Below are 12546 nucleotides of genomic sequence, written 5' to 3'. Positions count from 1 at the left end.
CTTGACAATCCAGTCTTTTAAATACAAAGTACCAACTTACCCACTTGTTTAGTACATAACTTTAATTATATTCAATTCAAAACTAAAATATGTGAAACTTACAAGTCATTCCATATCGCTTAGTCGAAACCCTCAATTCGTCATATGTAAAAATATGGACGTTGTTGTATCTAGTATTAATGCGTGAGACATTTTTAATGAGGAGAGAAAAGAGAGAGAATGAAGAATAATGATTGTTATGATTGAATGTGATTATTATTGAATTACAAATGCATATATATACAAGCAACTAACTGCTAAGCCAAATACTAATTTGGGTTTGGGCTTGGGTTACACAACTTGGATTGTATCACAATATTATAATTCAAGTTATCGAACACAAATTAATCATAGTTGATTTGAACTATTCATAATTTCTTTCTCAAAGTTAAGAATCTGTAGATCTTCTGTCCTTGTGAATGACTCTCTGAGCATCGGATGAATTGTTAGCAAGCTCAGGGATGCCATTGTTGACCACTTCTAGGGTTTCATGAAAATCGAACAAAGACTTCATCGATTCTAATTTTTGCCGTCAAGAATTAAAAGATAATTCAGAATGCCATTGGTGACATTCATCTTTGTAGCAGCTACGATTCACGATCCTTAGAAACACAACCACAAACGTGAAGTTCTTGAAAACACGATCAAGAACACGAACCAGAAGCTCTAGATACCATTTTGTTAATGCGTGAAGAGAGAATGAAAAATAAAGATTGTTATTATTGAATTAAAAATATATATATATATATATATATATATATATATATATATATTATATATATATATATATATATAATATATATATATATATATATATATATATATATATATATATATATATATATATATATATATATATAGAAAAGTAACTAACTTTCAAGCCAAGTAACTAATTGGGTATGGGCTTGGGTTACACAACTTGGATTATATCATAACATCTAACACCTTCATGAAATTCTTTGATATTCATCGAACCACTACCTAATAGAGCAGTTCGTTCATTTTCAATCGAGCTTGAATCATTGTAAATAACAGAAAAATATGCTACTTGACGTAGTTGATGACTTAAATTTGAACAAAAAAGGCGGTCTGTTGAAGAAAAGAAGAAATAATGAAACATATTCGATTATTGACATCACAACATGATTGTCATCACTCACCTGATAAATCAATGCCTTAAAGGTGCACCAACCACCAAAATCTCAATTGCAACATAAGCTACGTATTCGATTCCTGTCTTGACAACATCATTGTAATCAAGTAGAACATCAAGATAATTTATCTTACAAAATTTATAACAACATCTCACATTAGGCAATTAATGAATTAATCAATAGAAAAAGTAAGGAATGATTAAAAATGAAATCATAAAGTACCTACATCTTTTCGTGTGCAATAACAATGGAACGTAAGAAAGAGATCTAGTAAAATTATTAATTATCTTTTATGTTGAAGTACTAGTAACCTTACAAATAATGGCGACCTCACTACAGTTTTTCCGGCACAATGGTGCAATTTTCAACGCGGTGTTTTTCAACCATTTTCTTAGATCTTGAATTTCTTATGGATTTTATAGAGGAGATGACATAAAGTTTATACAAAGTGGTGGTTTTTTAAAGGTGGTTCGTGTTGGTCTAGATCTGACCACGAAAGTGGCGATCTTCTTTTCTTGGTCACACGCAGTGTAACTGAAGAGAGAGTTAGGTCTTGTGTCTTGTGTTTAAAAGGAAAATAAAGAGAGAGAGATGAATGATTGTGGTGGTGGAAGAGAGAAGAGAGAAAAGGGAGAGAGAAGAGAGAAAGAGGTGGTGACTGCTAGCTAGAATTTCTTTTCTTTGCTTTTTTCTTTGGTTAAAATTTCAGAATTTAAATAAACAATAATAAAAAAAAAATCAAATTTTACATTCCAACAAGACAAAAATTAATATTTTTTAAGGATAACGGTAGGGACCATTTCAAATAACAAAATAATTTATAAAAAATTATTTTATAATATTTTTTAGTTAAAAAACCAAAACCGTAAATTAAATTAAGAAAACATGAAACCTATAACCTATATTTCCTTTTCAAATAAAACTTATTCATTATAAAAAAAATCATTTGGGGACATAATCTAGCTAAAAAGGATTAAACACTTCTTTTTGTTTGTTTGTAGCCCCTAACTTTTAAATGTCGGCACCTTGTTTTCATCATAGTTTTGTACTACCGGTCTATTACCATTTCTAACTGTTAAATAAAAATCAAACGGATATAATTAATTGATAGTATACAATATTATATTCTATAAAAATAAAATATTATAAATTTAATAAATAATTAATTTAGTCTTTTAAGTATCCTCACTCTTCATTTTAAATATACAAAATATATAGTGCTACCTTCATAGTATATTTGTCTCTATCTTCTATATAACAGGATTAAATTGATAGATTTTACAAAAATGCTTTAGGAAATAAATGAAAGAGAGTTCGTAGTTTAGATAATAAATTTAAAGTTAAAGATTATCAAACAAATATAACCCTATGATTAATTAAACTCTAATTACAAATTAAACACTTCGAATAAATCCAAATTCATTCATCTCCTCTGAAACTTACCGTTATGATCAACAATAATCGCTTCGCCATAATCGCGAAGAAACCAAAGTTACATTCCAAAACGCACGCGTTTTAACCCTTTCATCACTCTTTTTCATTTCATGGGTTTCGTTTTCTGAATACTGTTACTGAAACTACTAGAAGAAATGGCTCAAGAATCGCAACAATTGGATCCGAACAAGAATGAAGTTATTCGATTAGAGCGTGAATCTGTTATTCCAGTTCTTAAACCTAGGCTCATCATGACATTGGCAAATCTTATTGGTATATTGCTTTTGAATTGTGATTAATTGATAATTATTTTCTAGGGTTCGGCATTGCCTGAATTTATTCTTGTTATTCTATTGTGGTTTGATATGCAGAACATAGTTCCGACCGAGCTGAGTTTTTGAAGCTCTCCAAGAGGGTGGAGTATACAATTCGAGCTTGGTACCTTTTACAATTTGAGGACTTGATGGTATTATTCTGTGATTAATTAATTTTTTTTTATTTGATTTTTAGCCTATGTATAAATTGGGGTTATTGAGAAACTGATTCCTTTATGCATTCAGCAACTTTACTCCCTCCTTGATCCTGTGCATGGGGCACAGAAATTGGAACAACAGAAGCTAACTTCTGAAGAAATTGATGTACTTGAACAGAATTTCTTGACGTACCTATTTCAGGTATTATCTCTAGTTGATGCGTTGTGAATTACTAATTTAATGTAATACAGTTTTGGGAACTTGTTGAAAATTATGGTGTTAGTATAAAGGATTAATCTGTTGGAAACTCATGGAATGGGATGTGAAGTTTAGAGAAGACAAGAGTCTTTGTTAAAGATGGTTTTGAATATTTCAGTAATAACTATATTCATAATCAGCCTTTAGTATATAGAGCAGCAACACCTAATGGCTTATGTAACTTTGTTTACTACCTTTGAAAAAAGGGAAGGATTTTGGTTGGGAGGATTTTAAAGGGTTTGTATTGGAGGAGGGTTTTGGAGGGCATACATAAAATCTTCAAATATATTTTATGTTGTTATAATATTCTGAAAATTAAAAATATAATAATCATAAACATTCATTTATCATTCTATACAAAAGCACAATTAAAAATATAATAATCATAAACATTCATTTATCATTCTATACAAAAGCACAATTTCTCTATTTTTTTACAAATCCCTTTCCCTAAAGCCTCCCATCTCCTCCCCTCCCCTCCAAACTCCCAAGCAAAGCCTACACTTATACTATACACCCTGCCATTTTTGGGTGTGTGTGTGTGTGGACATGTAACTCTGTGATGGATACCACAGGTACAGGTAGTGAGAACTTAAAAGTAAGATTAGTTAACGAAATTCACCACCTCGATCTGTTTTAACAGAAACTGGAAAGAACTGAATAGAAAGAGAAACGAAGGAAGAATAGAGGATTCTGAATTCTGATTCTGTAATTGAAAACTATGTTAATGATGATTACAAGGGAATGAGTATTTATAGGGAGAATGCATAGACCTTTTTCACCGTGAAAATGTGAAGCTGGTAGTTGTAGCTTGTCATACTCAACATGAATTGTTGTCATGAATTCATTGTTCTCCAAACACATGCTTGGACTCAGTTAGTTACATTGTACGGTCAGCATTATAGCCGATTGCCTTTTCTCGGAGGAATATTGTGTCTAGATCTATATACTTGGATTTGCATGTAGCACAAGGTTTATGTGAGTGGGAAACAATGCTTAGATTGTCACAAAACAGAAGAAGCAAATTGAGGCAAATTTAAATAAAAATGATTAAAATAATGTATAATTACATAAAATAATTGATCCCAATAAGTTTAACATAAAATAATTGAGAAGGATAAAAATAACGTATAATTACATATATCTTGCAGGTAATGGAAAAGAGCAACTTTAAGATAGTGACTGAGGATGAGATTGAGGTTGCACATTCCGGCCAATATCTTCTCAATCTTCCCATTTCTGTTGATGAATCTAAGGTTTGTGCATAATATATATGTCCCTTTAATACCATTTTTACTTGGGATGCTTGATTTTGTTTCTTACAATTGCCAGTTTCTGTTTTATTTGACTAATGAAGCTTGACAAGACACTTCTGAAGAAATATTTTGAAAAGCATCATCATGATAACCTTCCAGATTTCTCTGATAAGGTATGGCTATGAATCCAGCAGTCTTTTGATGTAGTTACATTACATCCACTGAAGCTTAGTATTGGACCAGAAAATATGTAATTCCTTGAATAGACAAGAAATTGTTTTGTTCCACAAACTTAAGTCTTTATTGTGAAATGGGAACCTAATACATCCTATTGGTTTAGTATGTTATCTTTCGGCGTGGTATAGGAATTGATCGGACAACCGATTACTTTGTCATGGAGAAAGTGGACATGCTCATTGGACGATTTTGGGCTTATCTGTTAAGAGTTACTAGGTAAGCAAACTCCTAGACTGGAAAATTAATGTTATAGTCGATGCTAACGTATAATCTATTATGAGAAGTCAATATGTTGATCATTATATCAGTTTGTCTCATTAAAGCCTTTAAAAGGTCAATGTCAAATAATTTCATGTTTGCATTAATCAAAGTTAACAATTTGGATAAAAGTATGGTCCTGGAAGAACATCATGGCGGAAGTTGATCCATGTAGCCGACCCCACTTAGTGGGATAAGGATTAGTTGTTGTTTTTGTTTGCATTAATCAAAGTCAATATCATCAATTTCATAACATGCAAGAGCATATCATGTAATCTATACTTGTGAATGTACCACATTATAAACAGTTTCTTGAGCCTTTTTTTTCCTTTCTATTTCTAGAAACCTTTTTAAAGCCGTGGTTCTTACAGGTTGGAAAAGATTTTTTCAAGAAAGTCGAAGCCTAACAAGAAGGATTCAAAAGGCAATGAAATGATCCGTGAAGGAACTGGGGATGACTTTTATGTGGAACGGATACGTCTTGAAAACATGCAACTGAGGTGTGTCAGTGTGTGAAAGTCTAATTTTAAATTATAGGCAAAAATCAAAATGCGTCCTCCAATCCAAGTTTTACGTTTGTAACAGATCAGTCCTTTACGTTTTTTTGTTTCAAATTAGTTCTTTAAATAGTAATACAACTTTTGCACCGTTACCATTTTCTATCCAACTCTGCTAAAATGAGCTTATGTGGCAATTTCATTTTTTAATTAAATTTTAATAAAGAAAAGTTGAACATGTTCATCATTTACATTCATCATCTTCATCAATTAAAACCCAGATTTATTCACATTACAATAAAAAAAATTCACGAGATTGTTTGCTGCATTTTTCAGCTCCCATAATTTACTCGGCAAGACCTTGATTCAAGAACCGACATTTGATAGGATAATTGTTGTATACAGGTAGGTCTTTTTTTATCTCAAACTTCTATTGAAAAATTTGAAATCTAATAAAAAAATTATTTTTCAGGAGAGCCAGTACCAAATCTAAAACAGAACGAGGAATATTTGTGAAGCATTTTAAAAACATTCCAATGGCTGATATGGAATTAGTTCTTGTGAGTTATTTATTTGTTGAACATTTAAATAAGTTCCAATTCTTATTATCACTTGATAACTTTTCCATCAACAAACACTGTCAATGACTTTCCAAATTCTTACTTAACAGCCAGAAAAGAAAAACCCTGGATTAACTCCAATGGATTGGGTGAAGTTTCTTGTATCAGCAGTTGTTGGACTGGTCAGTTTTTCTACCTAAATTGAACATTTCTATTTGTTTTCATCATCCTGAACTAATGCAGCTAATGTTCTTCGCAGGTTGCTGTATTTAGTTCACTCGAAATGCCTTCGGCTGATTGGTGGGTCATATTTGCTGTTCTTTCAACAGTAATTGGTTATATTGTCAAGACATATTTTACGTAAGTATGTTAAGTGCTCCCGTTTGTTGAAAAGTATGTAATGATTATTCTGAAAACTATCTACTTATAACTTTAAAACTAGATCTATTTTTAATAGGTATTAATCTAAATATATATTTCTAGCCATTGATTTATTTCGATAAAGCTTTCGAGGTATATTTAACTGTTTTGGCCACTTTTTTTTTCTCCCTTTATAGATTCCAACAAAACTTGGCTCAATACCAAAATTTGATTACACAGTCGATGTATGACAAACAACTAGACAGCGGAAAGGGTACACTTCTTCATTTATGTGATGATGTCATTCAACAAGAAGTAAGTATTAGCTTCATGCACTTGTCCCTTTGTTATCAAAATAACTGAATTTTTTTGATATATATCTTAGATTAATAAGACAGTGCTAGCTATTATAATGCTCTTAGAGTTTAGGTTTTTTTCTGCATGCAACAATGCACCAGCCAAACATCTAATCTAACGGCTATTAATCTGAATTCTTCCAGGTCAAAGAAGTGATACTTTCATTCTTTATTCTAATGGAACAGGGCAAAGCTACAAGACAGGTTTGTACATGAACACAAAATTCTAACATTCTTGTTTGTTTCCCCCCTTCTCTTTCCAGCACTTTTTTTATTTAGCAATTCTATTTTTTAACTTAAGAAAACAAGTTACGTAAGTTCTTATATTAGCTATATGGTAATGTGAACCAGGATCTCGATCACTGGTGTGAAGAACTAATCAAAGAAGAGTTTGGGGAGGAATGTGATTTTGATGTGGATGATGCAGTTGGTAAATTAGAGAAATTGGGTATCGTCAGTCGGGTGAGATTCCCTAAAATTCTCCCATTCTTATCTAAGAATTGATTAATATTAATAGCATTTCTTCCTTCAACTTTGTTTTTATTATTTCCATTTCCTTTCTAGTTTCTTTAAGATAAAATAGGAAGATCACAAGGCTTGTTTCCTTTATAGTAGTATCATTGAACCTTTGTGGTCTAAACTTTTGTCAAATGTCTTTTTGCTAAACTTGGTAATTTTGATTCCGGGGGCAGTTGAAGGATTATTAGTTGAATTTTGATCCTTATCAAGTTGAGTAGAGAAAACTAAACCAAAAAAGAAAGCAGTTTTGGTCTAACATTAAGTTTGGAGCTTAGGTTTTAAATTTACAAGCCAAACTGGTTCTGAACTGATTTTAAAACCATTTCAAAAACTGGCTGGTCCCCTTTTCTAAGACCACACTTTGGTAATCATTAAAGAAAATAGAAAATCACAACTCTTGGAGTTTAGGATCTATGTAATGTAACCCTATAAAACTGACTTGCAAAGTGAAGATTATTCAAACCTTATACACACTAGTCAGAATCTTATATCTAGTAGATGTGAGACTCTCATCACCCTCCTCAGGCTCAAGACTAGATGTGTGAAATGTTGATTAATATGGCTCTAATCACATACATCTTGACAAAAATAAAAATGTTTTGTCGAAAACCAAATAAACACAAAACTATTATTTTTTGTGAAGATTTTGATTTATTTGTTGACCGGTGATTCATGTTGGAATTCAGGATTCTATTGGTAGATATCAATGTGTTGGACTCAAAAGGGCTAATGAGATCATTGGCACCACCACTGAAGAACTTGTGCTCAAGGCAAGACAGGGAAACCTTACTACTTGATGATGGCGTTTACAGAATATGCACAGCAGTCTTTGTACATGTTAGTGTTGGTTAATAACGATAATCCTGAGATTAGTCGCTAAATTTTTTCTTTAAAAAATGCTAGATTGATGTCTTGTCTTTTAGATGGAAGTTCATTACATTTCTGCTTGCTGCTTATCAACTTGTGTATTAGTCATATATGCTGCCTTTTCTATAACTTCATCCCTTTTCCAATTTTTCTGCATTAATAAAACCTAGTCCCTGTCCATTATAATCAAGCACGGTTAATTGCAATGCTTATCTTAGTTGATTATGTTCAAGCTTTAATATGTAACGAGGAGAAAACACGCGCGGACGCACGGGTACCGATAATGTACGCCCATTTGTTCACAAATTTAGGAATTTGTAAAGTTTGTCATAAATAGTGGTGTATACGTAATAGAAAAATTGGAGACAAGATGAAAAGAATATGCATGGAATAAAACTTAAATATGTTTGAGCAAATTAGACCTCAATTGTTTTTACAGAAAATTAGTAGTATGTTAACATAAATTAAAAAGCTGACATAATCCAATCGTAATGGAGAAATTAAGAAGCATTGACTAAGTTTATGTTTTAGATTTTTTTGAATTATTTTAGCCTTTAAAAATTCGGATGAATCATCAACAATTACCAACGGTGAAAACTATAACTACAGCGTCCCCAACTTTGAGTTTGCATCTAGGGGTGGATAGAAAGTAACCACCCGAGCTTATCCGTCCGGTCCATACTATCCGTAAGCAATCAGTCGGTTCAAAACCGGGTTAATGGGTTACACGGGTCGTTATCCGGTTATTATTGGATAATGACGGTTCAGTCTGATTTATTTTAATTGAATCCAAAATAAACCGCATTCAACCGATCTTTTATTATATTATATAATATAATATAATTCAATTGGGCTGGATTTGTAAAGTCCAACAGACATACCACAAGGATTTAACTTGCCAACCTTTCTTGGAAAATTTTACCCTATACCCCTACAATTGTACCCATACCCCTACATTAAAATTTTTTTTGACCAAAATACCCTTATATAAATAGGATATATTTTCCCTTTCAAATTTTTTTTACCATTTTCGTTGAAGATTTCCGGAGAAGACAAATTTTTGGCGTTTTTGCACTGTATACCGGAACACTTAAGAGTAAGTCTTCCGGTTTGGATATTTGTACACCGGAACACTTCTCTAAAGAGTTCCAGTTTGTTGTCTTTAATGGACACTGAACCGGAAGTCTTTTAGAGAGTCTTCCGGTTTGTATACTTGTATACCGGAACACTTTCTTCAAGACTTCCGGTTTGGTTGATGTATACCGGAACTCTTTAAGAAAGTGTTCCGGAAGACTTTTTGTTTTTTTTGCTAACCGGAACTCTTCTTGGAAGTGTTCCGGTACGTATTTTTTTTTTTTTTTTTTTTTAATTTTAATTATTTTTTTTAACATTATTTTTGCAGTGGTTCGAAGAAGAGGTGCAGATGGCCGGATTCCAGTCCGCACGTTAGACCGGGGTGCATCTTCATCTGCAGCTGCAGCTGAGCCGACTGGATATCCAGGAGGGCCGTACGATACGTCTCTTTTGGTGAAGTACGAGCATCATGTTGCTCGACATATATGGTTCGGTGAGGTAAGTAAACGGGCTATATTTGAAAATGAATAATAGTTGAATATTTTATAATTTGTTTTCTAATATGTGTTTTAATTGTTTTTAGGAAAGAGGACCAAAGAAAGAGTTGAAGGTTGCCGGACATGGACTGAAGTTGACTTCTAGGGTTCCATTGGCTCTTCCACCACAGATGGAGAGTTGGGTATCTAGATCCGGTTTAGCTTCACTGCAGAGAACGAGTATGAACAAGATAGACACAAATCTTGTCTCTGCATTTGTGGAAAGATGGCATCTAGAGACATCTTCATTTCACATGCCGTTTGGTGAAATGAGCATTACTTTAGATGATGTCGCATGTCTACTTCACTTGCCCATTAGGGGTATCTTTTGGAGTCCTCAGGATGTGACTGAAGAGCTAGCTGTTGAACTTGCTGTTGACTACCTAGGAGTGTCACAGGGTCAGGCACAGTCACATGTTCGGAGCTGCAGGGGGTCGTATTACAAGTTGGAGTGGTTATATGATATATTCGTACATCATAGGGCTGCTTCCAGCTGGGCATATGCGACTAGAGCATATCTATTGATGTTGGTGGGTTCCACCATATTTGCTGATAAGACCTTTACACTTGTAGAGGCACGATACCTCCTCCTGTTTAGGGACTTGGATGGATGTTCAGGATATAGTTGGGGAGCAACTGCACTAGTTACCCTCTACCGATATCTTGGAGATGCGTCCATGTACAGTTGCAAACAGCTAGGTGGATATCCTACTCTCCTACAGGTATATAATTTAATTTTGTTAATTAAGTGTTGGATTCATTTTATAAAATATTGTAACTTAATTTGTTTTATTTATTATGTTTTTATTTTGTAACAGTGTTGGATTCACGAGTATTTTCCAACTGTTGGAAAAAGAGGGGAGAATTGGAATCCTGCTGGAAACTGTGGTCTTCCCCGAGCGATGAGATGGTCGTATAGACAGGGAGTCCTGAAGGTCGATGATTTACGACCTATTTTGGACGAGCTGACACCTACCGACGTCATCTGGCGACCATTTGAGGATCATAGAGCATGGCGTGTATTTGATGAGATATGTCTTTACAGGGGCTGTTTGAAGTGGGGTGAAACAGTTGTTCCATACTTGCCTGATAGATGTTTACGTCAGTTCGGGTATAGGCAGTATGTTCCATCCCCACCTCTGGATTGTATGATGGCGACGGATATTGATGTTGATTGGATCAGTTACCATCCGAGTGTTGTCGATGTGATCGGTTCATCTTCCGTGGCCACCACTCCATCTGAGGTAGTAGACGGTTATCTGGAGTGGTATTATCGTGTTTCCCATCCACGGTTGGTCCCTCCCCATCGTGACGCTCCTAGAGAGGTACCCGTTCCTGTATATGACGCCGGGCCATCTGATCCTGATTGGGCTCGTGTATCTACATTGATTCGTCGCTATCTGAGACAGGTTAATGCTGAAGAGAAAGATCCACAGTTTTCTGATTTATTTGAAGCTTTGCATATTTCTCGTTCACATTGATTATATGTATTAAGCTTTGAATATAATAGACATAATAATATAGATTTCATGTTTTGATTACATATTTATGTTTTGATTACATAATCATGCTAATACAGGTGTAAGTAATTGCCAATGTTGCATACGTCCTGCAAATCCTAGCATCCAAGTAGTTGCTATATGAGAACGAAATTTCTTCCAATCTAATGTGACCGGTGGCAATGGAAACCCCTCTTTCATGTTAACCTGATAAAGTAAAATAATTAAAAGATTAAGTCATATAACATAAAATATTAACTGAAATAATTAAAATATTTAGACATATAAATACGTACCTGAACCCAATGATTCTGGTTAACAAAACCAATGCAATAAATAGAGACATTTGGTGAATGTGAACTTGTCATCGGAAAGAAAGTGATGCACGGATTGTCTAAACAGACAAGTACAACATTATAACGATTCGCTATCAAGTAACCCATATCTGGTAGACTCATCCATTTTTCAGGTGGCTGTGAACCAAACGATTCTATCATTAAAGATTCTCTCACAGCTGACAACCGATTAGAAAATAACTTGTCATACAAAGTTGACCTATCCTTGTCTATTAATTCCAACCCCAACTCTCTGCGAACCATTGACCAACCATCCTCACCATATCCATGCAATGATGTAATGACTCTAAATCCACAATTACCATCTGATTCAACATTAACTACATCTTCAATGTATGACCTAATATGATTAGGAAATTGAACAATGAATTGTGGTTGCTTCTTTGATAATTTGATCTTCTTCGAAGTCTGTGATGGTTGAGATTGCCTTTGTGAAGATTGAGATGCCTTATCAACATACTCATGATACGAAGGGTCCCTATAAACATCATAATCTGCTGGTTTTTTCCCTTTCTTCTTCACTCCTCCTTTGGTTTTTATTTTCTCAGGTGGTGGACACAATGTTGTCATTGTTGGGTATGCTAGTTCACATACCCTACTCCTTAATGCCCTTTTCCCAATAACATCTAATGACCTAAATCGTCTCCACAACTCATCCATTGCAGCCGTCATATCCACCTCTGATCCATCATCTTCACCTATCTCTAACTCAACTTCCATAGTTAGTTTCCTCCAATGAACATGAACAGCATCAATGGGTATCGGTATACCACCTACTCTGTATCTTCCTAACTCACAAGCACAAGGTAACCC

At 33.9% G+C, this 12546-nt stretch overlaps 2 protein-coding genes across 2 annotated transcripts; both read left to right on the top strand.

Annotated features, from left to right (window-relative positions):
• The first annotated feature begins 2551 nt into the window (after positions 1–2551).
• LOC127126739 (uncharacterized) lies at positions 2552–8402 on the top strand. Its single transcript, XM_051055726.1, has 15 exons — positions 2552–2900; positions 2999–3093; positions 3188–3301; positions 4510–4614; positions 4716–4787; positions 4955–5067; positions 5481–5609; positions 5943–6011; positions 6079–6166; positions 6277–6348; positions 6426–6526; positions 6724–6841; positions 7027–7086; positions 7234–7344; positions 8088–8402. Exons 1-15 carry the CDS (start codon positions 2783–2785, stop codon positions 8196–8198), a joined length of 1476 nt encoding a protein of 491 aa, XP_050911683.1. The 5' UTR covers positions 2552–2782; the 3' UTR covers positions 8199–8402.
• A 584-nt stretch (positions 8403–8986) lies between these two features.
• On the top strand, positions 8987–11382 carry LOC127130722 (protein MAIN-LIKE 1). The gene is made up of 5 exons (XM_051059689.1): positions 8987–8990; positions 9308–9364; positions 9671–9840; positions 9926–10600; positions 10697–11382. Exons 1-5 carry the CDS (start codon positions 8987–8989, stop codon positions 11357–11359), a joined length of 1569 nt encoding a protein of 522 aa, XP_050915646.1. The 3' UTR covers positions 11360–11382.
• The last annotated feature ends 1164 nt before the right edge of the window (positions 11383–12546 follow it).

Source organism: Lathyrus oleraceus, chromosome 3 (genome assembly GCF_024323335.1).
Source record: "Lathyrus oleraceus cultivar Zhongwan6 chromosome 3, CAAS_Psat_ZW6_1.0, whole genome shotgun sequence".
Classification (NCBI taxonomy): Eukaryota; Viridiplantae; Streptophyta; class Magnoliopsida; order Fabales; family Fabaceae; genus Lathyrus; species Lathyrus oleraceus.
This window is presented reverse-complemented; position numbering and strand designations above follow the sequence as displayed.